The 25,017-nt window shown below is 45.3% G+C and overlaps 1 protein-coding gene across 1 annotated transcript in view; it reads left to right on the top strand.

Moving 5' to 3' along the window:
* The window catches only part of Pitpna (phosphatidylinositol transfer protein alpha), a 40,127-nt gene extending 16,456 nt beyond the window's left edge, over nt 1-23,671 (top strand). The window contains exons 5-12 of the mRNA XM_028759234.1: nt 4,227-4,234; nt 5,242-5,316; nt 8,682-8,765; nt 14,401-14,478; nt 14,622-14,732; nt 15,647-15,769; nt 20,371-20,436; nt 21,166-23,671. Coding sequence (XP_028615067.1) covers nt 4,227-4,234; nt 5,242-5,316; nt 8,682-8,765; nt 14,401-14,478; nt 14,622-14,732; nt 15,647-15,769; nt 20,371-20,415 — 524 coding nt within the window. The 3' untranslated portion in view covers nt 20,416-20,436; nt 21,166-23,671. The remainder of the gene's footprint in view (nt 1-4,226; nt 4,235-5,241; nt 5,317-8,681; nt 8,766-14,400; nt 14,479-14,621; nt 14,733-15,646; nt 15,770-20,370; nt 20,437-21,165) is intronic.
* Nucleotides 23,672-25,017: the final 1,346 nt, after the last annotated feature.

Here is a 25,017-nt window from a genome sequence, read left to right as displayed (position 1 = left end):
ACATCCACAGATGTTCTGTGGGGTAACTATTCTGGGTCACTTCCTTTTCTTTTGGTTTTTCGAGACAGGGTTTCTCTGTGTAGCCCTGACTGTCCTGAAACTCACTCTGTAGACCAGGCTGGCCTCGAACTCAGAAATCCGCCTGCCTCTGCCTCCCAAGTGCTGGGATTAAAGGCGTGCACCACCACTGCCCATTGGGTCACTTTTTAAAACCACCCCCTTATTAGATACTTAAATTTCTGATTTTTATGTGATGTATTTATGTTTGGCTTAAAAAGTAGTTAATACCCAGGTACTCTGGAGAAGGTAGGCTCATAGGAAAGAAAGTACCTGTGGAGTGATGCCCGGCCTGAAAAAGAACCAGGCCTGGGCATGGGAACGTTAGGAAGAAAATTGCCAAGGTTGTGGAGGAAAAGAGGAAGTGAGCCCATTCTTCACTGACAAAAGGCTCAGAAGTTCCCAAAGTGTCCTGTGCGTGGGTAGATCCTGCAGTTGGGTTGTCACTCTTCAGAGGTCTATAATCGGGGTTGAATCATCATTGGTCTGGCGTTTCAGAAAGGAAAACAGATTGGAGCCTCTGTCGATGTACTTTCTCTTTTACAACATATTCTGGGATTCTTTCTGAGGAGCAGAACTCAGCTTTTCAAGATTCTGAGGTCTGAGGGACTATCTAGAAACAGGCCCCTGTCTCCCTCTCTCTCCTTCCTTCACAGGAAGGGTCTCAGCCTGTAACCCAGCAGCCTAGAAGTCCCTGTATAGCCCCAGTTGGCCTTAAACTTGTAGCAACCCTCTTGTGAGGCTATAGGTGAGAGCCACGGTCCCTAGCTTCGGAATACATCTCTTAGGACTGTGCTGGTAGTGATTCACTGTGAGGAAGCCCTAGATGGCCACTGAACCCGCCTCCAAGGTCGGTGTTCACTCTTCCTGCGAGCCTTCATTCCTGCTAGCCTTCATTTGTTGGCACAGTCTAGTCCCGCCTGCCTCTGCTCACCTGTACCTAGCCACTGGATGTTTTCTGTTCATTCCCTAGATTGTATTTGATAGGCATGTGATCCTTATGTGACCCAAGTGTGTCCTTATCTTGTGGACTTTGGGAATGACCGAAGTCATTGCTCTCCCTAGTCTTCCATGGCCCTATACAGGTTCAAGGACCGTGTATCAGGAGATACACAATGATGGGACCTAGGCTATGGAGAGTTTTATTGCTGTAACTGAAAATGCAAATTTTACTACTCCCTATACACTGGACAGGAAGCTGTTAACTGCTGTGTGTGTGTCTGTAGCCCAGGCTGGCCTTATGACTTAGAACTGGGCCTGAACTCCCGATCCTCCTGGCTAACCTTTTAAGTGCTAATATCATAGACCTGCAGTGCCATTCTGAGCTTGTTTTCATATTTTGAAAAGCCATGTGCAAGAGCCCAGTGTGGTGGCACACTCCTGCAGTCCTAGATCCTGAGAAGCAGGCAGCTGGATTTCTGTTGTGTTTAAGACCAGCCTGGTCTATGTAGAAAGACCCTGTCTAAACCACAACCCCTCCCAACCCACCCACCCCCCATTCCTCCCCTGTAGTTGAGTGATAAAGCACTTACCTAGCCCAAGGCCCTGGGTTTGCTCTCTAGCACTGCAAATAAAGGAGGAAAAGAGACTGCGGAGTGTGGCAGGGTGTGTCTGGTTTAGGGACAAAGGTGGCATTCCTCCATGCCCAAGAGTCATGTTGAACATGAGCTGTAAGAACCTTAGTCAGCTTGAGGCAAGCTTAGCATGGCTTTCTGGATGCACCACTCATGCCAACTGAGGGATGCCACTGCCTGCTGTGTAACTCTTCGGAGGATGTGCTGCAGTTGGCATTGCAGTTTTCTATACAGTAAATGTTAGTTCACACATCAGTTCTTTTTTTTTTTTTTTTTTTTTTGGTCTTGACAAAAAAAAAAGAAAAGAAAATTTATGAATCCTTCATAAAGAGGAGGTGACAGTGGGTGGGGGAGGGAAGGCTACCTTCTTAGTCGCTGCCAACTTCCGAGTGGAATCTACTCCTACAGAGGACCATGTTGGATCCTGGGCCTCCTCACCCTTTACCTCCTCTTGTACATAAGAGAGAACGCACAGATGAGGAAGGCTTCTTGCTGACCCTTCCTGGAGGTCGATGGACAGAGGTCACCAGTGCTGGTAGCATTTCAGTGTGACCTAAGTCCATCTAAGGCTGAGGAGAGGTGGGTAAGGTGTGTGGAGTCTCCCACTCCTGCCTTTGGAAGGCTCCCGCTTTATTCTGGGAGCAGCTGAACAGATTTTGGAAGCTCTGTTCATCATGGAGTTTTTCTGTTCTCTTACTTTATTTCTGTCTCTTCTCTCCTGAAGCTGACAGGGCAGGCTGATAAATGAAAATGGGAAGAGGAGAAATATCTGGCTCCTTGTCTCCTCCCTCAAACCTTAATCCTCAGCTGGGACAGTACCACTAAGTCAGGGTTTTAACCTACTATAAGAGACTGGACATGGTGGTAAATGCTTATAACGTAGCATTTAGGAAGCTGAGGCAGGAGGATCACAATTTCAAGGCTAGCCTGGGGTATGTAGCAAGACCCCGTCTCAAAATCTCTTTCTTTTTTTTTTTTTTTTTTTAAAGATAATGGATTCTCTTTATTTTATTCTTTTTTAAATTTATTTATTTTTATGTAAATACACTGTAGCTGTCTTCAGACACACCAGAAGAGGGCATCAGATCTCATTACAGATGGTTGTGAGCCACCATGTGGTTGCTGGGATTTGAACTCATGACCTTTGGAAGACCAGTCAAGTGCTCTTAACTGCTGAGCCATCTCACCAGCCCATCAAAATCTCTTTCTAAGATAAAGTACATTATTAGTCTTGTTAGGAAAGCCCTGTGTGGTTGCTATGGATACAGAGATGTTTGGAAGGGAGTGGAGGGTTGGAGAAAATTTAAAGGAAGTTAGTCACCAGAGTCAACACTGAAGGCCAAGAGCAGGGTCCTCACCCTCATGGGTTCAGAGACCCAGTGTTTTTAGAATTCAGTGGATCTGTTTCTCAGTAGCTCACATACTAACATGTAAAACCTCAAATGTCAAACTCTGAAGTTATAGTGAAATACAAAATAATAGGTCAGATACTCCTGTTTACCGATGGGACATTTGTTTCCTTGGGAATCTCCCACCGTGGGGATTGAAGGCAAACAGAGTTAACAGTGTGAAGATGCAGACGGCAGCGCAGAGGAGGGAGCAGATCTTGTGTCCTATAGTGGCCACACTAGGAGACAGTGTCTTAGAGGACATGGGGTCCGAGGATGGTGGCTGGCTGGAGGAGCTTAACGGCCAGGCCTTCCTGAAGCTGCTGTCTCCATGACAGCGTGGCAGGGTCTCTGCCAGCCTGGCATCTTTGGATGGATATTTTACCCGTCATTTCTCCTGTGCCAACGTGGCGTTCTCAAATACTAATAAGGGAGTTGCCTGTTTAATCCCAGTCTGCTGCTCCCGGTGTCTTCAGCTGGGCTTGGGGAAAAAGGACTGGCAATCGTTTTGCCTGTTTGTGCACTTATGTCACCAGCAGCTTCCCATTGCTGTAGCAGGAGTAGGGTTAGCTTTCTTTTTTTTTGTTGGTTTTATTTGGATTTTGGAGTGATGGAGTTTGGCTGTCCATATGCTCCAAACACGGCAGTATGCATTATCAGAAATGGGGATAGCACAAGGGAAGGGTACAGAATGAACTGAGCTGTCGTCAGGAGGAGAGCTGGGCTCCTCCCCAGTGACATGGAAGCTGCAGTCATTTTCTCTGATGAATAATTGACCTGTGCTTTCCGAGGGATCCCATTACGGTGGCAGCCGTGTAGAGCATGCCAGGTTTGGTTACAGTGCGAGGAAGACTGTCTCCATCAGAAAGACAGCCTGGCTCAGAGGACCCTGACCAGTGCCCCTGAGGGGATGCCCCGCTTCCTCACCCAGTAGTTCTCTCAAGGGAGATTGATTGGGCCTCAGGGCCTCAGCTGATAAGAGACCATCCTTTCCCTTGTTCAGAGAATCCTAAGAGGCCCATATGGTCGCCATTTTAATTCCTCCCAGATGTGGTGCCTGAAGATTTGGAGTGAACTTGAGGAAAGGGGAGTTGGCTCTCCTGAGGAGGAAGCCATGGGGGAGTGGGGAGTTTTTGCTCTTCATAGTCCGTTTATATATGTATTAATCTCCTCTCTTTCTTTTTTCCATGTCCTTGCCTTGGAGCAGTTATTACAGTAAGTATTTTTGGCAGGGGTGGAGGTACAAAGATTGGAGTTACAGATGATTTATCAGAAAAGGAGAAATAAAAGTGAACCTGCACTCGACGTTCTGACTCTTTTCTTGTTCCCCTGGGGTGTTGGGGCTGTTGAGGCTCAAGTGTTTCAGTCCTAATGAGGTTCTTACTTGTTGGCTTCAAGCTGTATTGACTAGTGGCTTTCCCAGGTAAGATCTGGGTCTCAGAGGTACAGAATGGTTTGAGGTTCTCCTTTGTTTCCTCGGGCCATGCCTACCCAGGACTATACAGAAGTTTCAGTTCAGCCAGCCTGAATGTAACATCTCTCTCCCATTTGGGCATCTGTTGACCTCAGTGAGCACTGACCGTTGGCAACAAGCCTCCTCCTCTGGAGTCGCCCCCTGCCCCACAAGCCCTTGCTCTTCAGCATAACCCCTCAATGCTTGTCCCTTCCGCAGAACTGATGCTGCTGAGGCAGCCATGGACCCTCTTCCTCCTTTGCGTAGCTCTTTTTACTACAGTTTTTAAACAGGTACTATAATTTTTCAAACGCACCAAGGGAGGGAGACAGAATTAGTGGGAAGCCTCAGCAGCAGATTGATTGCAGGGAAAGGGCAGCTCAAAGACTTTACCACCTTTCCTCAGCCGGGAGACTTTGTGGGCTGTTGATTACATTTGCATCCTGTGCATAGGATAGTATGGAAAACTGGTTAAATATTAAATTCTAAACTCCGACAAATGTGAGGTTTGGCCTAGCTGTGAGATGCCTCTGTGGTGCTGGCCAAGTCACCTAAATTTTTTGAACTTGGCTTTTCTTCCTCTGTTAAACTAAGGGTGGGTGTATGCATGAAGCAGGCCTAGCACTGTGGCCACGCAGGCGGGGCAGCTGTTATTATCAAGCCGGCTGGAGTCTCATAACTCCAGGACTTTATGATCCCCAGTAATGGGAGGTGGTAACTCTCCAGTTCTGACCTCGTCAGTTACTGAGCTATGTTTTCCCTCTTCTAGAATGAGTACATGAAAGAAGACTTTCTGATTAAAATTGAAACCTGGCACAAGCCAGATCTTGGCACCCAGGAGAATGTAAGTATCACCTCACAAGAGCCCAGGGCTCTAGGCCCTTGGCAGTTCTCTCTGGGCTCTACCTATAGCCTCTACCTCCCTGCACAGGGTCCTCTCTGCTTCTCTTCTGCCTGGCTAGGAAGGCTTCCCTAGTCTGTCCTACAATGTAGTTTCCTGTCGTTGATTTGCAAAATGTTATCTCTAAGATTTTTTGCTAGGCTTTCTTGTAGAGCAGGGATTGGTCTAAAATGTAGTTTTGGATACTCAAAAATGATGTCTTTAAAACATTATAGTTGCAGTAATTCTCCAAATTAAAAATATGCTCATGTTCCCTTAACCATACCTATGCATGTTCAAGACTGTTCTTTCATGTGTGAAACAACACATACAAGGAGATGCAGCACAATTCCCAACAACATAGACCCAGTCAGTGGGACACTGACAAATTGTGCAATCAAACAGTGGCATACTATGCAGCCATTAAAAAGCTGAGGGAGGCCGGGCGGTGGTGGCGCACACCTTTAATCCCAGCATTTGGGAGGCAGAGACAGGTGGATTTCTGAGTTCGAGGCCAGCCTGGTCTACAGAGTGAGTTCCAGGACAGCCAGAACTACACAGAGAAACCCTGTTGCGAAAAACCAAAAAAAAAAAAAAAAAAAAAAAAAACCAAGCTGAGGAGCTGGTGTGGTGATGCACACCGTTAATCAGTTCTATACTCTGAAGAAAGACAGGGGCAAGTGGATCTCTGTGAGTTTGGAGCTAGTGTGATCCAGATCATGAGTTCCAGGGCAGCCGGGGCTACAGAAGGAGACACTTTCCAAACAAAACAGAGGGAGCTGATAGAAACAATCCTTCATGCATTGTTCAGTGTAAAAGCAGGATATTAAAGGGCTAGATCGGTGGCTGCACAGGCCACAGGCCCTGGGACAACCTAGTTCTATTACTCTGCTAAATGAACATGGTAGGAAATGAGTCCTACAACTTACTGCTATACCCACAGGTCAGCATCTTTCGGCTCTCTCAGAGACGCTTCTCCTGTCACAGCTGCCATTCACACAGGCTCACAACTAGTCTCTGTATGGAGGAGAATAAGACTGAGGTGCTCAGCCCTGACTGGGACCTTTGCATCACATCCCACCGAGGCTCAGCGATCTTGCAGAAGGATCGTTAGAGCCGAAAGCGCTCAGTTGGCCATGTCAGTGCTTGCCAGACCCATCAGGGGAGATGCCCATCAGAACCCACATCAGCTTGATAGTATGCACACACCGATGAAAGCTCCAGCCAGACTTGATGCTGCACACCTCTAATTCCAGCACACAGGAAGCAGAAGCAATCCAATCTCTGAATTTGAGGGCTGCCTGGTCTCATGTCTTGAAAACCAAACAAAAACATCCCTCCACTAACTGAAGAGCGATTGACATTTGATTGCTACTGAAAGAAGGAGAGCATGTTTGTCAGGGTTCTCTAGAGGAACAGAACTAATATAATGAATCTAGAGAGGAGGGGGAAGAGATTTGTTAGAGTGGCTTACAGGCAGTGATCCAGCTAGTCCAACAATGGCCGTCACAATACAGAGTCCAAGAATCCAGTGGTTGTTCAGTCCACTGATAGGTAGGCTGCCACCATAATAAGGCCCACATTCAAGGTGGATCTTCCCACTTCAAATGATGTAATTTAAGACATATCCCACACATGTGTACCCAGCCATTTGGGTTTTAGTTAATTCCAGATGTAGTCAAGTTGATAGCCAAAAAGAGCTATCGAGAGTCCATTTTCTTTAAAGATGTAACCCCTGGTAGGTTGACCATACACTAGGGCAGGTCCCACCTCCAAGATTAATTGGGCAGTACAATCTGAACTGACTAAGGAAAGAAGAAATAATCTCAAAGTAGGGTGTGAAGGGTGGTTAAAGAGGTTGGCGAGCCGGGCGGTGGTGGCGCACGCCTTTAATCCCAGCACTCGGGAGGCAGAGGCAGGCGGATTTCTGAGTTCGAGGCCAGCCTGGTCTACAGAGTGAGTTCCAGGACAGCCCGGGCTATACAGAGAAACCCTGTCTCGAAAAAAAACCAAAAAAAAAAAAAAAAAAAAAAAGAGGTTGGCGAATATGTCCAAAAATTTGAAGAAGAAATTATAAAAGATAGAGCTGGGCATGGTGGCAAATACCCAGGCCCCAGGCAGAACACTTGAGGCTAACCTGGTCTACATAATGAGTTCCAGGCTTCCCAGGGCTCACAATGAGACCTTGTCTGAGAAGAAGAAAGGAAAGACAAGATATGGGGCTCAGCAGTTAAGAGCTCTTCCACTCTTCTACAGGACCTGAGTTCAGTTCCGTGTACCCACACTGGGTGCCTTACAAGCACCTATATCTCAGTGAAGGGATCAAACACCTTCTGGCCTCTGATGGCTTCCATACACACTCACATTGCAGACACACATACATAAAAATTAAATAAACCTGAAAAGAGCAAGATATGAACTCTGTGCGCGTGCGCATGTGTGTGTGTGTCTATACACACACACTACTGTTGACATTAAAGGAAAATCTACACACAGACCATATCTTCTGTACCTGGAGTCAGAGTCAGGCTTGAGAGATGAGCCAGAGGAGGTTTTACTCAGCCTAGCGTTTTGTACACTGACTGTGTAGAAAGGCAGCAGGTCCACAGGTAATTAGTCCTCAGTGGGGGGGGCAGGTGCTAGGCAATGCCTGCTGAAGTTAACTTAGTCTAAGGACAGATCCTGTTTCTGTCCAATCTCCAGCACCTTTGAATAACTGTACCCCAACTGTGAAGTAGTCTTTGGCTGAAATTCTTGGGGCCAGAAATATTTCAGACATTAGAAATGTTGGAATAGGAATATTTGCATAGGAATGTGTGCAAATCACAAAATATATTGAGGAAAGAACCCAAATACAAACAAGAAATTCATGTTTTATGTACTTTTTTTTTTTTTTTTTGGTTTTTTGGTTTTTTGAGACAGGGTTTCTCTGTGTAGCCCTGGCTGTCCTGGATTTCACTCTGTAGACCAGGCTGGCCTTGAACTCAGAAATCTGCCTGCCTCTGCCTCCCTAGTGCTGGGACTAAAGGGGTGCGCCACCACTGCCCGGCTTATGTACTTTCTATACACAGCTTGAAGGCATTTTTTTACATGGATGGCATTTTTAGCCTGCCTATGTTAAACTGTAACCCATCATATGAGACCAGGTATGGAATTTTCCCCTTGTGGTATCATGGCAGCTCACTCAGGGAGTTTCAGATTGTGGATGTATAACTATTGTATAATTCTTTACTAGTAGGAATATCCCACCAATCTCCTTTTCTGGTAAAGGACACTTGTCATTAGCAAAACTGCACACATGTAACAAGTAGTCTCCCATTTTATTACAGGTGCATAAACTGGAGCCTGAGGCATGGAAACATGTGGAAGCTATATATATAGACATCGCTGATCGAAGCCAAGTACTTAGCAAGGTAGGAACTCCTTAAAAGATGTGGGGTGCAGAAGTGACTTGTAAATGTTGGAGACTGGGAGCATTACCCAGCTCGGCTCAAAAGAAGTCCTTTGTGGTGTGTATCACCTGTCTTATTGTTACTGTTTTAATGGTACTAGCAGTTAAGCCTGGGGCCTCCTATATGCCAGAGACCTACTCTGCCTTTGAACTACATGCCCAGCATTCCCCCTTCCCCCCACCTTTTTTGAGACAGTATCTCACTGTTGTCTTGGCACACAGAGATCAACTTGCCTCTTCCTCCCAAGTGTTAAGATTAAAGTTGTGCACCACCATACCTGGTAACATTTATATGCATGTATGTATGTATATATGTGTGTGTGTGTGTGTGTGTGTGTGAGTGTGTGTGTGTGTGTGTGTGTGTGTGTGTGTATGTATGTATTCATTTATTTTTAGTTCTTTGAGACAGTTTTACTGTGGAGCCCTGGCTGTCCTGGAACTCACTCTGTAGATCAGGCTGGCCCCAAGCTCATACAGATCCACTTCCCTCTGCTTCCTGAGTCTTGGGATTAAAGGCATGCACCACCACTGTCCAGCTCCAGCTAACAGTTTTATTTTTTAAGACTCACTAAAGTTTCTCTCACTAAGAGACTCACTAAGTTTGTCTCACTGAGTTTTCTGACATGGCTATTTCTAAAGTAAATGTTAAGAGTTCCCTGGTCTGTGGGGCTGAAGAGATGACTAAGGGGTTATATACACCTAGTGCTCTTGCGGAGGGCCTGGGTGCACATGGCACACATACATGCATGTAGGTAAAACTCATAGTATAGTTATGTGGTTTAGTTTGTTTTTTTTTTTCAATTTTCTTGGGTCAGCAAGATGGGCTCAGTGATTAAAGCACATGCCACCAAGCCTGACAACCTGAGTTTGATCCTTTTACCCATGTGGTGAAGGAGAGTAGTGACTCCATGTTGTCTCCTGACCTGCACACTCATGCTGCACACACTTGCATACACTCTTGGCGTGCACACACACCATGATGGGGCCGTCAGATGACAACTGGATGGAGCCACTTCTTCCCTCCCCCACTGTGGACTCGAATTCAGGTCCCCAGGCTCATGTGGCATGGCCTTTAACTGCTGAGCTGTCCCACTGGCTTTGAATTATTTTATTATTATTACTATTATTACTATTATTATTTGTATGATGCACACATGTGAAGTCAGAGGAGAGCGATTTGAGTTGATTCTCTTTCTCCACCGTGGGTTCTAGGGATTAGACTCAGGTTATCAGGCTTGCTTGGCAAAAACTTCTATTCACTGAGCCGTTTCTCCAGCTATGACTGAGATATTTTTATTGGTGCATTCCCAAAGAGATGCACACTCAGTGTGGTGGTACACATTTGGAATTCCGTCATCCACAGATATGAAACGAAATGATTATGTTCAAGGCCAGCTTGGGGTTAAAGTAAGACTTTTCAAAAAACCAAACAACCCTTTTTATTGAATATAATATACATAGCAAAGTGAATACATCATAAATATACAGCCAGGTGAGTTTCTCAAACTGAATTTGTGAATATATTTCACAAGCAGAAGAGTAGCAAGCACTATGGGTCTTTGAGTAGCTCTTCACCTCTGCTGTAGGAGTGGTGGGATGGATAGAAAATAATAATGTAGGCCAGGTGTGCTGGCGCAGGCCGTTAGTCCCAGCACTCGGGAGGCAGAGGCAGGTGGATCTCTGAGGGTGAGGCCAGCCTGCTCTACCCAGTGAGCTGCAGAATAGCCAGGGCTTCACAGAGAAACCCTGTCTTGAAAGAACAAAACAGCAAAAATAAATCCAAGCTAGATAGGTAGGTAGATAGATGATGCCTGCCCAGTAATACCTAAGAGGTTATTAACATTGAACACTTTCAGTAATTATTATTTTTATTTTTTAAATTTGTCATTTATTTCCTTATTGCTCAATTATTGTATGTGTTATGGAATACTGGCATCCACACACCACCACAGCAGGAGTGTGGAAGTCAGGCAGCTTGTGAAGTCAGAGCTTTCCTTTCTTAGTGGGTTCCCAGGATGAGCCGAGACCACCAGGCTTGACCAGCAAGCACCTTCACCTGCCACTCCAGCTCAAGACTATTTTTAAAAATTTTTGTTTTATGAAACAGAGTTTATTAAAAGAGGTTTTAATATAGATTTTAACTACAGGGACTAAGAGAAAAGCACTTGAGAAGAAAGTCATGTATGCCTGAGTGGAGGTGTGGGCTTCTTAAAGGAGTGTCAGCTTCGATGCTGATTCTGTTTAAACCAGGAGCTTAAGCTAGGAAATTTTCAGAATGATGACCAGTTATTCTCAGTTCTGGCTATGTATTAAAGTCATCTGAAGAGATTTACTTATTCGATTTTTTCTTTGTGGGGGGGTTTGGAAACAGGGTTTCTCTATGTAGTCCTGGCTGTCCTGGAGCTCACTCTATAGACCAGGCTGGCCTCGAACTCAGAAATCCGCCTGCTTCTGCCTCGCAAATGCTGGGATTAAAGGCGTGCACCACCACCGCCTGGCACTTATTCGATTTTTTATTTGAAACATTATCTTGTGTAGTCCAGACTTGCCTTGAATTTTCTTTGTCGTCATGGCTGCCCTTCAACTTCTGGTCCTCCTGTCCCCACATCCCAGGTGCTGGGAATACAGACATGTTTCAGGTAGTTGTGCCCAGCTACCTGACATGTGTAAAAAGAAAAATCACAAGATATGGGGGCTCATGCTGCTAATCCCAGTACTTAGAAGTCTGAGGCAAGTTCAAAGTCTGCTGACACTGTGATACTCACAAAATTCCAAACAAAGCCTGGCAGAGAAAATCGCACAGTCCCTCCTCTGAGGGAAGTGCAAACAGTTTATCGTAGGGTCACTATCGAAATGATCATGCAAGGAGAAAAGGGTTTATCTGACTTACACTTCCACATCATATTCCATGACTGAAGGAAGACAGGAAGGACTCACACAGGGCAGGAACCTGGAGGCCATGGAGGGTGCTGCTCACTGCCTTGCTCCTGTGGCTTGCTCAGTCTGCTTTCTTATGGAACCCAGGACTACCCTCCCAGAAATGGCACCACCCACAGTGAGCTAGGCCTTCTCCCACCAGTCACTAATTAAGAAAATGTCCTACAGGATCACCTACAGCCCAATCTTATGGAGGCATTTCTTTTAATTGAGGTTCTCTCCTCTTAGATGACTTTAGCTTGTATCAAGCTAATATAAAACTGTCCTGCACTAGTGACCCCTTGTCATCTTAATACACAAACACTTTACCACTAAGCTACAACCTTTCCTTTTGTATTCATCCTCAAGACTTCACATTAGAAACATAAATGACTTTAAAAGTTGCACAGTAGCCGGGCGTTGGTGGCGCACGCCTTTAATCCCAGCACTTGGGAGGCAGAGGCAGGCGGATTTCTGAGTTCGAGGCCAGCCTGGTCTACAGAGTGAGTTCCAGGACAGCCAGGGCTATACAGAGAAACCCTGTCTCGAAAAACCAAAAAAAAAAAAAAAAAAAAAGTTGCACAGTATACAAATTTAAACACATTAAAATGTCCCTTTAAAATATTCAGTCTCTTTAAAAATCCAAAATCTCTTTTTAAAGTTGAAATCTCTCAACTTGGGTTTCTGTAAAAATCAAAATTAATTTAATTAAATACTTTCTTACTTCAAAAGGAAAGAACCAGGGCACAGTTACCATTAGATCAAAGCAAAATCAAACTCCCAACTGTATCCACAGTGTCCAATGTCTGGGGTCCACTTAGGACCTGGGCTCCTCCAAAGGGCTTGGGCCATTTCTCCATCTCCGCACTCTCCGGCACACACAGCGTGTACCCTTAGGCTCTGGTTGACTCCACTCCACTGCTGCTCCTGCTGCTGCTGGTCCTGCTGCTGCTCCTGCTGCTGGTGGTCATCCCATGATACTGGCATCTCCAGATTGCTGGAGTCTCTACTGCGACTGGGCTACACTTTGACCAGCAGCCTCTCCTAGGCTGTCTTCATGTTGCAGAGCCTCCGCTTTCTTAATGACCCCATCAGTCCTTTGCATACAGCTGCCACTGAGGCTGCACCTTCACGAATAGCCAGCCTGTCCTGGCCTCTCAGTGTCAAGCCTCAGCTACTCTCCCCTTCATGCCTTCAGAACCATTACCACCTAGGTGATTCTTACACTACCAAGTTTGATTGTCAGTACAAAGAATGACCTTGTCCATGTCTGGAACGTAGCTTCTGTGTACTGACTCTTATGAAACACTTCCAGAAGATCTCACCTCACTGATACTGGTCTCTTCTTAATCAGTGCTAATTCCTCAGCTACAGCCTCCCAACATCAGTTATATCCAAGTAAAGCAAAGTTTCACTTCAGTGGTTCTGGTCTTTTGTTAATCACAGCTGATTCTTCAGCCCCAGCTGACCTTCTCATAGCATCTTAATTAAAAATAACAAATGGCCCAATAGAGTCTTTAAACTTCTCTCTGAAATTCACAAGCCAGGTCTCTATTTTCTGCCTTGGCTTAAACATTTTTATCCTCCAAGCTCTTGCAGAACAGCCTACTGAAATCTCAACCTTCAGTGGCTTTTCTAGTCCCTTCCCAAAACACATGGTCAGGTCTCTCACAACAATATCCCACTATCCTGGTACCCAACTTGTCTTAGGGTTTCTTTTGCTGTGATGAAATACCATCACCAAAGCAGAGGAAAGGGTTTATTTTGTTTATGCTTCCACATCACAGTTCATCATCAAAGGAAGCAGAGCAGGAATATGGAGGCAGGAAGGATACAGAGGCTATGGAGAATGCTGGTTGGTTTGCTCAGCCTGCTTTCTTATAGAACCCAGGACCACCAGTCTAGGGATAACACCACCCACAATGCACTGGGCCCTTCCCTACCAATCACTAATTAAGAAATTGCCGTATAGGCTTATTTATTTGTGTGTGTGTGTGTGTGTGTGTGTGTATGAATACACTGTCACTGTCTTCAGACACACCAGAAGAGGGCATCAGATCCATTTCAGGTGGTTTTGAGCCACCATGTGGTTGCTGGGAATTGAACTCAGGACCTCTGGAAAAGTATTCAGTACTCTTAACCACTAAGCCATCTCTCTAACCCTGGAAACATTTTCTTAATTGAGGTTCTCTCCTCTCCAATGATTTTTAGCTTGTGTCAAGTTAACATGAAACTATTTAACACAGCCAGTGTAGGGGTGATGCATACCTTTAATCCGCAGTATGCAGGAGGCAGAGGCAGGCAGAGTTTGAGGCCAGCCTGGTCTACAAAATGAGTTCCAAAATGGTCAGGTCTATATACACCACATCTGTATGTCTTGGGAAACAAAACAAGATCCTATCCAGCAGGCAGTTTTCATCTTGTCTATAACATTTTCCCATACTCCACACCAGCAACTTCAAGAACTACTATAGCTGGGCATGGTAGCATAGGCAGCTTGGTCTACATAGTGAGCTGGTACAGGCCAGCCAAGGTTACATAGAAAGACCCTGTTTAACAGCACACAAACAAGAAAGAACCAGTATGAAATGCCCTCTTGTGAAAACTTTGCCATTTCTTAGTCCTCACCTCCCTTTTCTCCTCCCTTTCTCTCTTCCAACCCTTTTCCCCACTATTCTCAGGATTACAAGGCAGAGGAAGACCCAGCAAAATTTAAATCTATCAAAACAGGACGAGGACCACTGGGCCCGAATTGGAAGGTACAATTCACACCCTTACCACCAGGGGGCCAGGCATATTGTGGGTGGGCCTCTCCTCTTGGCGGAGGGTATGAGTGGGATTCGGACCACCTGAGGTCTTTCTTTTAGTTACCAACCTGCTTCTGGGTATTTTTCTACTGCAGCAAGAACTTGTCAATCAGAAAGACTGCCCATATATGTGTGCATACAAACTGGTTACTGTCAAGTTCAAGTGGTGGGGCTTGCAGAACAAAGTGGAAAACTTTATACATAAGGTAAGTGTGCAGGCTGAGGCCTTTCCATGTGTCTGTGTTCTGAGACCAGTGGAAGCAGTAACTGACCTGCTCCTCGGTTGCTAGCATTGGAGTCGTGGGTTCGCTTTGTTAGCCCCTCCCTTGTACATGGTGTTCTACATTTTAATGTTGTCTCTCTATTGGGAGCACATTTTTTTGTTCGTTTGGTTGGTTTTTGGTTTTGGGGTGTTTTGTTTTTGTTTTTGTTTGTTTGTTTGTTTGTTTGTTTTTGAGACAGGGTTTCTCTCTGTAGTCCTGGCTGTCCTGGAACTCACTCTGTAGACCAGGCTGGCCTCAAACTCAGAAATCCACCTGCCTCTGCCTCCCAAGTGCTGGGATTAAAGGCGTGCACCACCACCGCCCAGCAGGGCAGCACATTTGACAGGAAAGAAATGCAGGTGAAAGAAGACAAACAGAAAGGCTTTGCTGTGCTTGAACTTATAAAACATGTTTCCCTTTTCAAGCCAGAAGGCAAGAGGCACTGTGAGCCACACTCCCCAGTGTCCCGGGTCACAGAAGGGACAGACTTAAGCCTCTTAATTCTCACACACTTCTGGGCCACATTTTATAGCTGTTGGCTAGTCATGACCCGGCATTAGGCACTAGAGACTGTAGAAAATGAGGCAGTTGTTAGGGGCCTTGCTTGTCCTGATCCCATGAGCAGCCTGTCTTGGTAGTATTTGGGACAAAGGGCTCACCTGTAAGGTGGATGGCCATCCTTACTGGAACACTTAACTGCCAGAAACAGGAAGGCAATGGTCACTGACCTGGATCTGATCCAGATGAGGCTGCCAGATATTACTCCTCCCTCCACCCCAGTAAACTGTGGATACTAGGGAGGAATACAGAGGGGCTTGCCCTCTCCACTCTCTGACGTGCTTCCCTCCTCCTTACAGCAAGAGAAGCGTCTGTTTACAAACTTTCACAGGCAGCTGTTCTGTTGGCTCGATAAGTGGGTTGATCTGACTATGGATGACATTCGGAGGATGGAAGAAGAGACGAAGAGACAGCTGGACGAGGTGAGCCGGGTGCCGGGGGACTCAAGGTGTGTGACTGTCAAGGTGACTGGGACTCGGACACATCTAAGGGCACCATCAGTCTGTTGTTCTAAGAACAAGCCTGGCTCTGTTATGGATAAGGTTACTGCCAGGCAGTATGGGAACTATAAGGAGAACAGTCTGTGCTTGGGAATACAGTGTGCCTGAGGTCTTGGCACAGGCACAGAGACAAATATGGTAGTCTGTACCTGATGCCAAGTGAGTAATACACCCGCTGCAGTGACTCTTCAGTCAGGGTGGGGGATGGTGCTAGGCTTTGGAACTTGAGGTGACCATGGGGCCAGGCATGTTCAGCTGATCTACCAATACCACCCACATTACCTAGAGAGGACAGCCGCAGCACATGCACAAGCCTGCTGCTCTGTGTGGTTGTCTCAAGCTATTTTTGCAGGTGAGAGGATCTTTTTTGGTTTTTGTTTTATTTTTGTTTAGGTATTTTGGTTTTGAGCTTGTCATTGATCCCAGGAGGAGAGAGCCTGAAGACCCAGCACGCTTGTTTTACTTAATAAGGAATAAATAAAGTCTTTCCCCAGAGACCCATTTAGGGGATGCTCAGTGAACACCACCAGGCCCCCTCTTTGCTCTTTTTCGTATGCTGTCTCACAGAGAGGCATCCTCAGCTGAGACAGACAAGGCTCAGCATGGTTGCATTGCAGCCTGCAGGTGACAGTCATTGTAAGAGCCCAGTGCTGTCTGCCTTAGGGCCACAGCTCTTGATCACTAGTGTCACTCTGTTCTACATGCCTATGGGGGTCCTTCTGCCTTCCTAAGATAGGAAGCTCTTTATCTTTTTAAGGCATGCCTGAATGTCCAGCAGAGGACGTGCTCTCCAGCAGGGCTCTCTTGGGGCCCTACCTCAAGTACCATGGTGCACACCACACAAATGTTTGTACTTCAGTGCTAGGCTAGGGCAGAACCTGGGCGCAGAGCCCTTCTTCCTTCCAGAGCCTCCCAGGGAACTGTTTCTACCTTCTGGGATGACATTCTTCCTGGGCTGACTCACTGGTAAGTGGTGTGCAAGTTAGTTCCTGCTGAAGGTGGATGTTTTGGTTATTCATTCAGCCACCTATAACAGGCAAATGGCAGGATTTGGAGCTCAGCCCCTGATTCTTTAGGAAGAATCCTCAGGAAGTTGTAGGCCTAAGTCACATTGCTGTTTCTGTCTGTGTGAGAAAGAGGCTTGAATCTTCCGGTCATACTAGTCCTGATCCTCCCCTGCTCCCTGCAAAAGTTAGCAGATGGAACATAGGAGAATTGTGATCGGGGTTTGACAGGAACTCTCAGTCACCCTCGGCCCAGCAGTGGCCAGTGTAAAGTAATTGGGTTTCGTGGAAGCATTTACAGTTCCTTCTGTTCTCTGGAGCTGTTAGCATGGGTGAGAAAGGTTCTTCGTTCAAGCACAGCACCAATAAATAAATAGATAAATAAGTAGATACATAAATAAAGCAGTACTGTAGTTCTGGGGATATCTTAGGGATCTGCCTTCCTCATGGTCCAGACTTGGTAGTCCTTAGACATAGGGCTTTGCTTTTGATATGTGCCCATTCCTGCTTGAAATTACCCTCCAGTATGTAAAGGGTTGTGCCAGTAGCTTAGGCAGATGCTCCCTGCCCACCAGGGGTGAGTGTAATTAGAATTTTAAAACTTTTAATGGTAGCAGGGAGACCATAACTCAAGCAGTATACCATATCTTCTGAAGAACAGCAGGTAGATCATAATTCAAGGCAATGTACCGTATAGACCATGACATGTTTCAAGGCACAGGCCAAGAAGATTCTGTACTTTTCCACCACCTGGCCCCTCTTACCCCCTCCCCTTGTAAAACATGCTATTAAAAAGCATTTCATGTTCAGAAAAAAAAAAGAAATTAAAAAATATATATTCTGAATCCAAAAAAAAAAAAAAACTTTTAATGGAAGAGCAAGAACCAAATCCATGTCATTGTGGAGTATGTTTTAACCTCTAGCAACTGTGCAGGCCTTCATGTGCTAATTCGAGCCCTTGCTTGTTTTTCTCTCTTGTCTAAAAATATAGTCATTGGGCTGAGATATGGCTTGGTGGTAAAGCACTTAAGTGTCTAGCAGGCACAAGACTGAGTTTTTAAATACCATACATACAAAGCTTTTAAAAAACATTTTAGTTTTTTTCTGTTTTAAAAAAAGACAAAGTCTGTAGTCCAGTCTAACCTTAAACTCTGTAGCCAAAGATCACTTTGAGTTTTCAAGCCTTTGCCTTCTGAGTAAAGTGCTAGAATTACACTCTCTGCACTGATGAGGACCAAATCCAGGGCTGTGTGCATCCCCGGCCAAGATACATTCCTAACCCAAAAGATTTTTATTTTGTTTTTCTGATTAAGATTCTGTAGTATCAGCCAGGCATGGTGGCACACACCTTTAACCCCAGCACTCAGAAGGCGGAGGCAGACTGATCTCTGAGTTCAGGGCCAATCTGGTCTACAAATCAAGGATCAAAACAGCCAGGGGTATACAGAGAGACCCTGTCAGACAGACAGACAGACAGACAGACAGACAGACAGACAAACAAACAAAAGGAAGAAGATCCTGTAGTATTTTCTTACTTTGGGGGTCTGGCCCCTCCCACCTGTTCCTTTTGCAGCTGGCCCTGTGTGGTTAGCTGAGAGCTGCCTGATCCCCGGCTCATGCCGCTGGGAGGCCGCTGGTAGATGATCTCCGTGAGCACGGGCACGGCATGGGCACGGCATGGGCACAGCATGGGTACGGCACCGGTGAGAAAGTTATTTCTCACCTCTGAAAATGGAAGACTTTCTGACTGCTAGATCTCTATTAGAGTTTAGTTTAGGTTTTGAAGTCTGGACAGGCTACCCAGATTACACAAGTCTCTCTATAATGAAGTATTTAACAGATACTATATCTGGAGTTCATAGTTTTGAGTTATGGTGGACTTGTGTTTCGAGGGTTAGGCCAATAGGAGAAGCCATTCTGTACTGAGTTCAGTTGCTGGGACAGACAAAAGAGAACATACACTCTGATATAAAATATAGTCATAGCTTTGTTTTTTAAGTACAATATAATTTCTCAGGACTATGTGATATTTAATTGTCAAACACTGAAGGACATGCCTGCAACCCTGACATTTGGGAAAATGAAGGAAAATAATAGAAAAACTGAGCTGGGAGACAGGGTCATGAGAATCATCGCAAGTTTGAAAAGACCCAAGTCTCCAGTCATGTAAGCCCCCCCCCACACACACACAGCAGGGTCTCCAGGCTTCAGATCCCCTATGGTGTAAGGATTGTAGGCGTGCACCATCAGGGGTTTTACATAGGGACTTCTAGATCTGCCAGGGTTACACAGTGACAGCCTGTCTCAAAAAACAAAACAGAACAAAACAAACCCCTTCATATCATATAGGACTCAAGAGACAGGAAATAAACATTCTTAGGACATTTTACTATAAGCTTAAAACAATGAAACAGTGAATTATTTCAGTAGCGGCCCTTGTCCCTTGACAGGAAGGGAAGTAGCCACATTCTTTGATAGGAAGTTGTATCTTTTTTTAAAAAAAGGGTTTTTTTTAGATTGACAATAATTTTATGTCTCTTGAGAGTTTTACCTGCATGTATGTGTGTGCACCACAAGCATACAGAGTTTTAAGTTGCCATGTGGTTGTTGGGAGTTGAACCTAGGTCCTTTGCCAAGAGCAATAAATACTCTTTAACTAAGCCAGAAATAGAAACAGAGATAGGGGGGCTGGTGACTGAGGTCAATCCCTAGAATCCAAATAGAAATGAAAGGAAAAAAACTCACTCCTGAAAGTTACCCTCTGACCTCAACGTGTATACTAGGACATGTACATGCTCCACTCCCCACCCCCACTTACACACAAAGTACAGGCTCTGAGGCCAAATCCTCAGCCCATTAGCCCACTTCCACTCTCGACAGTGTATTTTCCTGTCTTAATAAGCAGTTCAGAAACCATGGAGGTAGCTCAGGGGTTTAGGACCCAGGTTCGATTCCCATCACAGAAGCTCAGGACCATCTGTAACAATATTTCTTCTGGCTCTATGGTTACCAAGTACACACATTGTGTATAAACATACAAGCAAGCAAAACATTCATACATATAAAATAAAATTTATTCTAAAAATAATAAAAATAAGCAGTCTATTTTTATGTTGTGCCTAACTTAAAAGTTGTGGTTTTTTTATTTTCATCTCTACCTGGCCTGCTAGGATCTTAAGTTCATCCAGGCTGTACTTTTCTCTTAAACTCCAATAAAATTGTCCTTGAACTTTGAAAATAAATAAATGAAGTAGAAATTAAAACAAAAGTAAATAAAAACAGAGAGAAAATAGGCTTGGGTTTAGCATTGATAAATTTTAAGTTGTAGTGGATGGTAGGACCTGTGAGAGATTATAAATGGTATGGTGTGGGATATTATTTATTCAAACTTATTAGTTTTGCTTGGTGCGCACACACAAATATTCTGCCCTGTTGGCAGGATGGAGAAGACAAGTGCATTCATGGTGGAGTTCATCAGCAACCAAACCTCTCAATTTCCTTCTGCTTTTTCTGTTGCAGATGAGACAAAAGGACCCCGTGAAAGGAATGACGGCAGATGACTAGCGCTACCACCCCTTCTGCACTGTACGTACCCAGTTATCCTCACTGGGCTTGGGCCCTGTGGAGTGAGAACATCTTCATTCCTCACCCTGCACTCTAGGAGTGGCAGTCACTGCCGTGCTAACGAGGGGACTTCTGGGTTTCCACAGAAAGGAATTGTGGCTGTTGTTTAGTTCAGGAGCTGGATGACTTTTTACCCAGGTCATAGGGATGGGGTGTCCCTTGTTTTACCTGTCATTCTTCCCCAAGGCCTGTCCTTCTGTTAGAGCCCAAAGCTGGCTCTTCTTAAATATGTACTTGTATACAATATACAAAGTGTACCTGTTTCCTTGAAGACTCATTCTGCAGCACAGAATGAGACACCTGACTCTGTCCCCAATTACACTGTGAGGAAATTATTTGCTCAAAGAGCACTTCTAGCACCAAGAGGCTAAGGAAACCTAGGACCTTTTTGTTCTCTGGCTTTCCCATGGTTCTTTTTCTTCCAGTGCTGGGTCAAGCCCAGGGCTGTGTCCGTGCTAGCTGGGCAAGCACTCTATCCCCAGCCCAACCCACGTTAAACAGCTCTGGGAGGTGGAAGGGGACGATTGAACAGATGCCAGTTTTGTAGTTAGTGCCAGAACCTTGTTACCCTCTCTCCAAGGACCCCACCAATTGGCACCCTTCCTCCTGGAATTTCTCCATTTGTCATGATTTACTGTGTGCTTCTGTTTTTCCTTGTTGCTTCCTTAATAATTTCTATTTCTTTTCTAGTTTTGCAAGACAGTGGTCAACAGGAAGGCCCAGCAGCTCCACCCTCCTGCGAGGCAGGCCGTCTTCGGACACAGCCTTTCTGTGCTCATTCTTCAGGCAACTTTCAATCCCTTACTATAGCTATTTCTAGATGCCCTTTAACATTGTGAACAAATAGACCGTCTGGTATTATAAAGCCTGTGTGTGCGGGAGCCTGATCCTCTAAGATATATGGTGTACGCTGCTGTATTTACAGCTCACCCTCTCTCCATTGTGCTCTGACCCATTTCTGTATGGCCTCCCCCTTTATTTCCAAGTGACGTTCTCAGTCTTTCAAATGAGCTGCCTTTTGTGATGTGATTATTTAAGCTCACTTATTTCAGCCTTGGGATAAACTGAGCTATTTTGCTTCCTGGGCAAATCTTTGGCAATGTTGAATATTCACTTGGGGAGAGAGGAGGAGTTAAAAATACAGAGACACCTACCCCCAGCTCCTCACGATAGGAATGTGGCTTCAGAACCCTGACCTCTGCTCCTAGTAACCTCTTGTTCGCGTGCTCTAAGCACCAAGAAGGCACCCAAGGCCCAGCCAGTCTCAGAAAATTTAGCAAATAATAAATAAGCCCTACTCGAGTCATTGCATCTCTGGTTAATATTCTTAGAAATCTTGGCTTCTCAGCCCTCCTGTTGTCCACTCTGTCTGGATCTCTTTGCAGAGCCTACAAGAACCCACCACTGCCCAGCTGGAGAACAATCCAGTGTGGCCTGTAGACACCGATCAGACCCCCAAGGAGCGCTGTATGTCCGTGCTCCTCTTCCCTTTTGGGCTGGTGCTGCCACTCAGCAATAATACTCTCTGCTTTCTTAGACCCCGTCCTCTTTGAGGCTGGTCAGGATGCAAGAGTCCTGGTCTTTTCATGCTGCATAAAACAAGCATGCAGAAAGCTTTTATCCATAGCAACACATGTACCTTCCTGTTTCTAATCACTGGACAGGAATTTGCAGATCAAGAACTCAGCTCATCCTGCCCCATACTGGGTTCTATCCTGGACAATCAAAGGCAAGCAGTGACTGTAGCCTAGAACACTTAACCACAGTAGGCTGGTGAAGCCCGGGCTCCAGGGGAAGAAGCTGCAGAGCACTTCCTAGTTTTTCTAGATTGGCTGAAACTGAGTAGGCCTTTCTGGTGGTAGAGTATGATATAGTTGTGTCACCTGACATTTCCCAAGCCTTGTTCAGTCAGCCAGCCCAGTGTGTAGTGATCCAAGCCTATGATACCCAGGGTACCTGTTAGAGACCAAACTCTGCTAGGGGAGTGAGGAATAGGATGGATTGTTCTTGTTTTTTGTCAGTGTTTGCCTTACTCTAGTTCTAAGCGCAATAAGGCAGTGTCTCAGGGACTGCACCTATGACATCCTGACTGGATGCGTCCCTGTAGCCCTCCTGGAGTAAGGCTGGACAGATTTGGGCCCCTCAGCATGATTGTCTCTGACCATCCTTGAGGTTCCTTTGAGACCAGGAGATGTCTTGTTATGGAAACCTTCCTCTGCATTAGTCCCCTCACCTTGTGGAGTCTTTAGGAATGCACTTGGGGCATCTTGGTTGGTGATTAGCATATCAGCTGCTATTAGCTTGAGAAAGTTGGAGAAGAGGCATTCCTAATGGAGAAAAACATAAATGTACTCATATAAGCTCTGTATTACCTGTCAAATCATATTTGTGCTTAAAGATTTTCCTTCTTCGGTAACTAGGTTGAAGTCCAGATCTGAGTTATCTTGAGCGGAATTGATATTCTATGCAGATAGTTTATGTGGTGTGGGGGTAAAAAGATGTTTGTCTCCTTCAGCACTTGAGGAGATCCATACATATCAGTCACATTGCCCTCAGTCCCGGCCTGCTCTTACCTGCCTTGCGCCCCTGCTCTTGCCCACATTTGAAAGTATCCAAATGACCAGAACGAGAATTTCCTGAGACTAGCCTGGGAGTTAGGGCTCCTGCCCACATAAACACAAAAGGAGGGCTGTCCCTGTCTGTTTCATCCCCATGGGTGGTGTTGCTGCTGGGCAAGTGTTGGCTTTTAAATATCCCTGTCCTTTACCCATCCCCAAGAGTGACCAGCACTCAGGGCTGGTGATGAAAGGCTCACGTCTGGTGATGACCCCGTGTGTCATGCCTCTTCAGACTGACTGCTGTGCCCACATTTCCAGGGTCTGCTTTACTCCCAGTGGGAGCAGCAGTGTCTCTGCACAAGGCCTGTTGGGCCCCAGCCTTCTCGGGATGCTGGGGAGGGACAGGTCAGGGCCAGTGTTGTGGGCATGTTTGTGTCCTTCCACATTCTCCTTTCACAGTCCCTGCTGGACCTCTGACTTTCTTGGGTTGGTTCTTAGTGCTACTTCTTTTACAGACTACACTTTATAGAACTGATTAGATTACCTGTTTATTTAATGTGAGTTTGTGCCTTTTTGTCTCAATCTTCCAATACAGGTATATTGGGGAAAAAAGCAGTCTAATAAAATCCTAGACAGAGTTTTTTGGAGTCTAGCTTATTGGTGGTGTTCCTATGTCCATTTTTCAACTTAGATGTCCTTAAAGCTCCTACTGATGTCTCCCCAGTTTATTTACAGGAAAGGATTATAAAAAGATACAGTGGTGTTTCTGACATTTTATGTAAATAAAGTATTCCTTGTCCCAAAAAGTCACTTACAGTATGGATTCGGGCTGGGGGTATAGTATAGCTCAGTGGTAGTATTTACCTAACAGGCATGAAAAAAAAAGTCACATTAAAATAGTCCTTTGTCAGCCAGGCGGTGGTGGCACACGCCTTTAATCCCAGCACTTCAGAGGCAGAGGCAGGTGGATTTCTGAGGTCGAGGCCAGCCTGGTCTACAGAGTGAGTTCCAGGACAGCCAGGGATACACAGAGAAACCCTGTCTCAAAAACCAAAAAAAAAAAAAAAAAAAAAATAGTCCCTTGTCAATTCAGTTTTCTTATGCAGCAGTGCATATCTCAATAGCCATTTATTTTTGCTTTTGTCTCTCTTTTACTCTACTAAGCAATACATTTATTTATTATTCTTAATTTTTTTTTCTTAATTTTTCAAGTCATGGAGAAAAACAGCAGGGCAAGCAAGCTGTAAATCTTGGCAACTGCCTAGAAGAGAGCTCTCCCTTTCGAGCAGGCACATGGTGACAAGGTTGGGTATAAAGAATGAAAAAACGCAAAGCATTGGGGAAAGTATGCCTGGGCTTTAGAAATAAAGAAGAAAAAAATTACACTTTGGGGGCAAGAGAGATGGCTCAGCAGTTATGAACTGTTCTCTTAGAGGACCTGAGTTCAATTCCTAGTACCTACATCACAGCTTACAACTGCCTAGAACTCCAGCTCCAGGGGAATCTGATGCTTCAAGTCCCCACAGACACCACACACATGCACACAAACACACATACAACTAAAATAAAAATCTTGTTTAAAAGCATAGTGCCACAGGGTTTTCATCCCAGCACTTGCAAGGCAGGTGGATCTTTTTGTGTTTGAGGCCAGCTTGGCCTAAAGAAAATATTAGACCAGGTTTGTTAATTTCACTGCAAATGGGTAAGATTAATGTGTGCCACTGCCATGCTTAGTGCCCAGAGAGGGGAAAGGGCCCCAGATCCCTTACAACTGGAATTAGAATGGTTATGAGCCACCATGTGGGTGATGGGAACCAACCCCATCCCAAGGTCAGTTGTCTGTGTCTTTTAACCTCTGAGCCCTCTCGCTCTTTCAATTTTCCTTTCTTTTCTTTTTTTTTTTCTTTTTTTGGTTTTTCGAGACAGGGTTTCTCTGTATAGCCCTGGCCTGGAACTCACTCTGTAGACCAGGCTGGCCTCGAAC

Source organism: Grammomys surdaster, unplaced genomic scaffold (assembly GCF_004785775.1).
Source record: "Grammomys surdaster isolate TR1022 unplaced genomic scaffold, NIH_TR_1.0 126278, whole genome shotgun sequence".
NCBI lineage: Eukaryota > Metazoa > Chordata > Mammalia > Rodentia > Muridae > Grammomys > Grammomys surdaster.
This window is presented reverse-complemented; position numbering and strand designations above follow the sequence as displayed.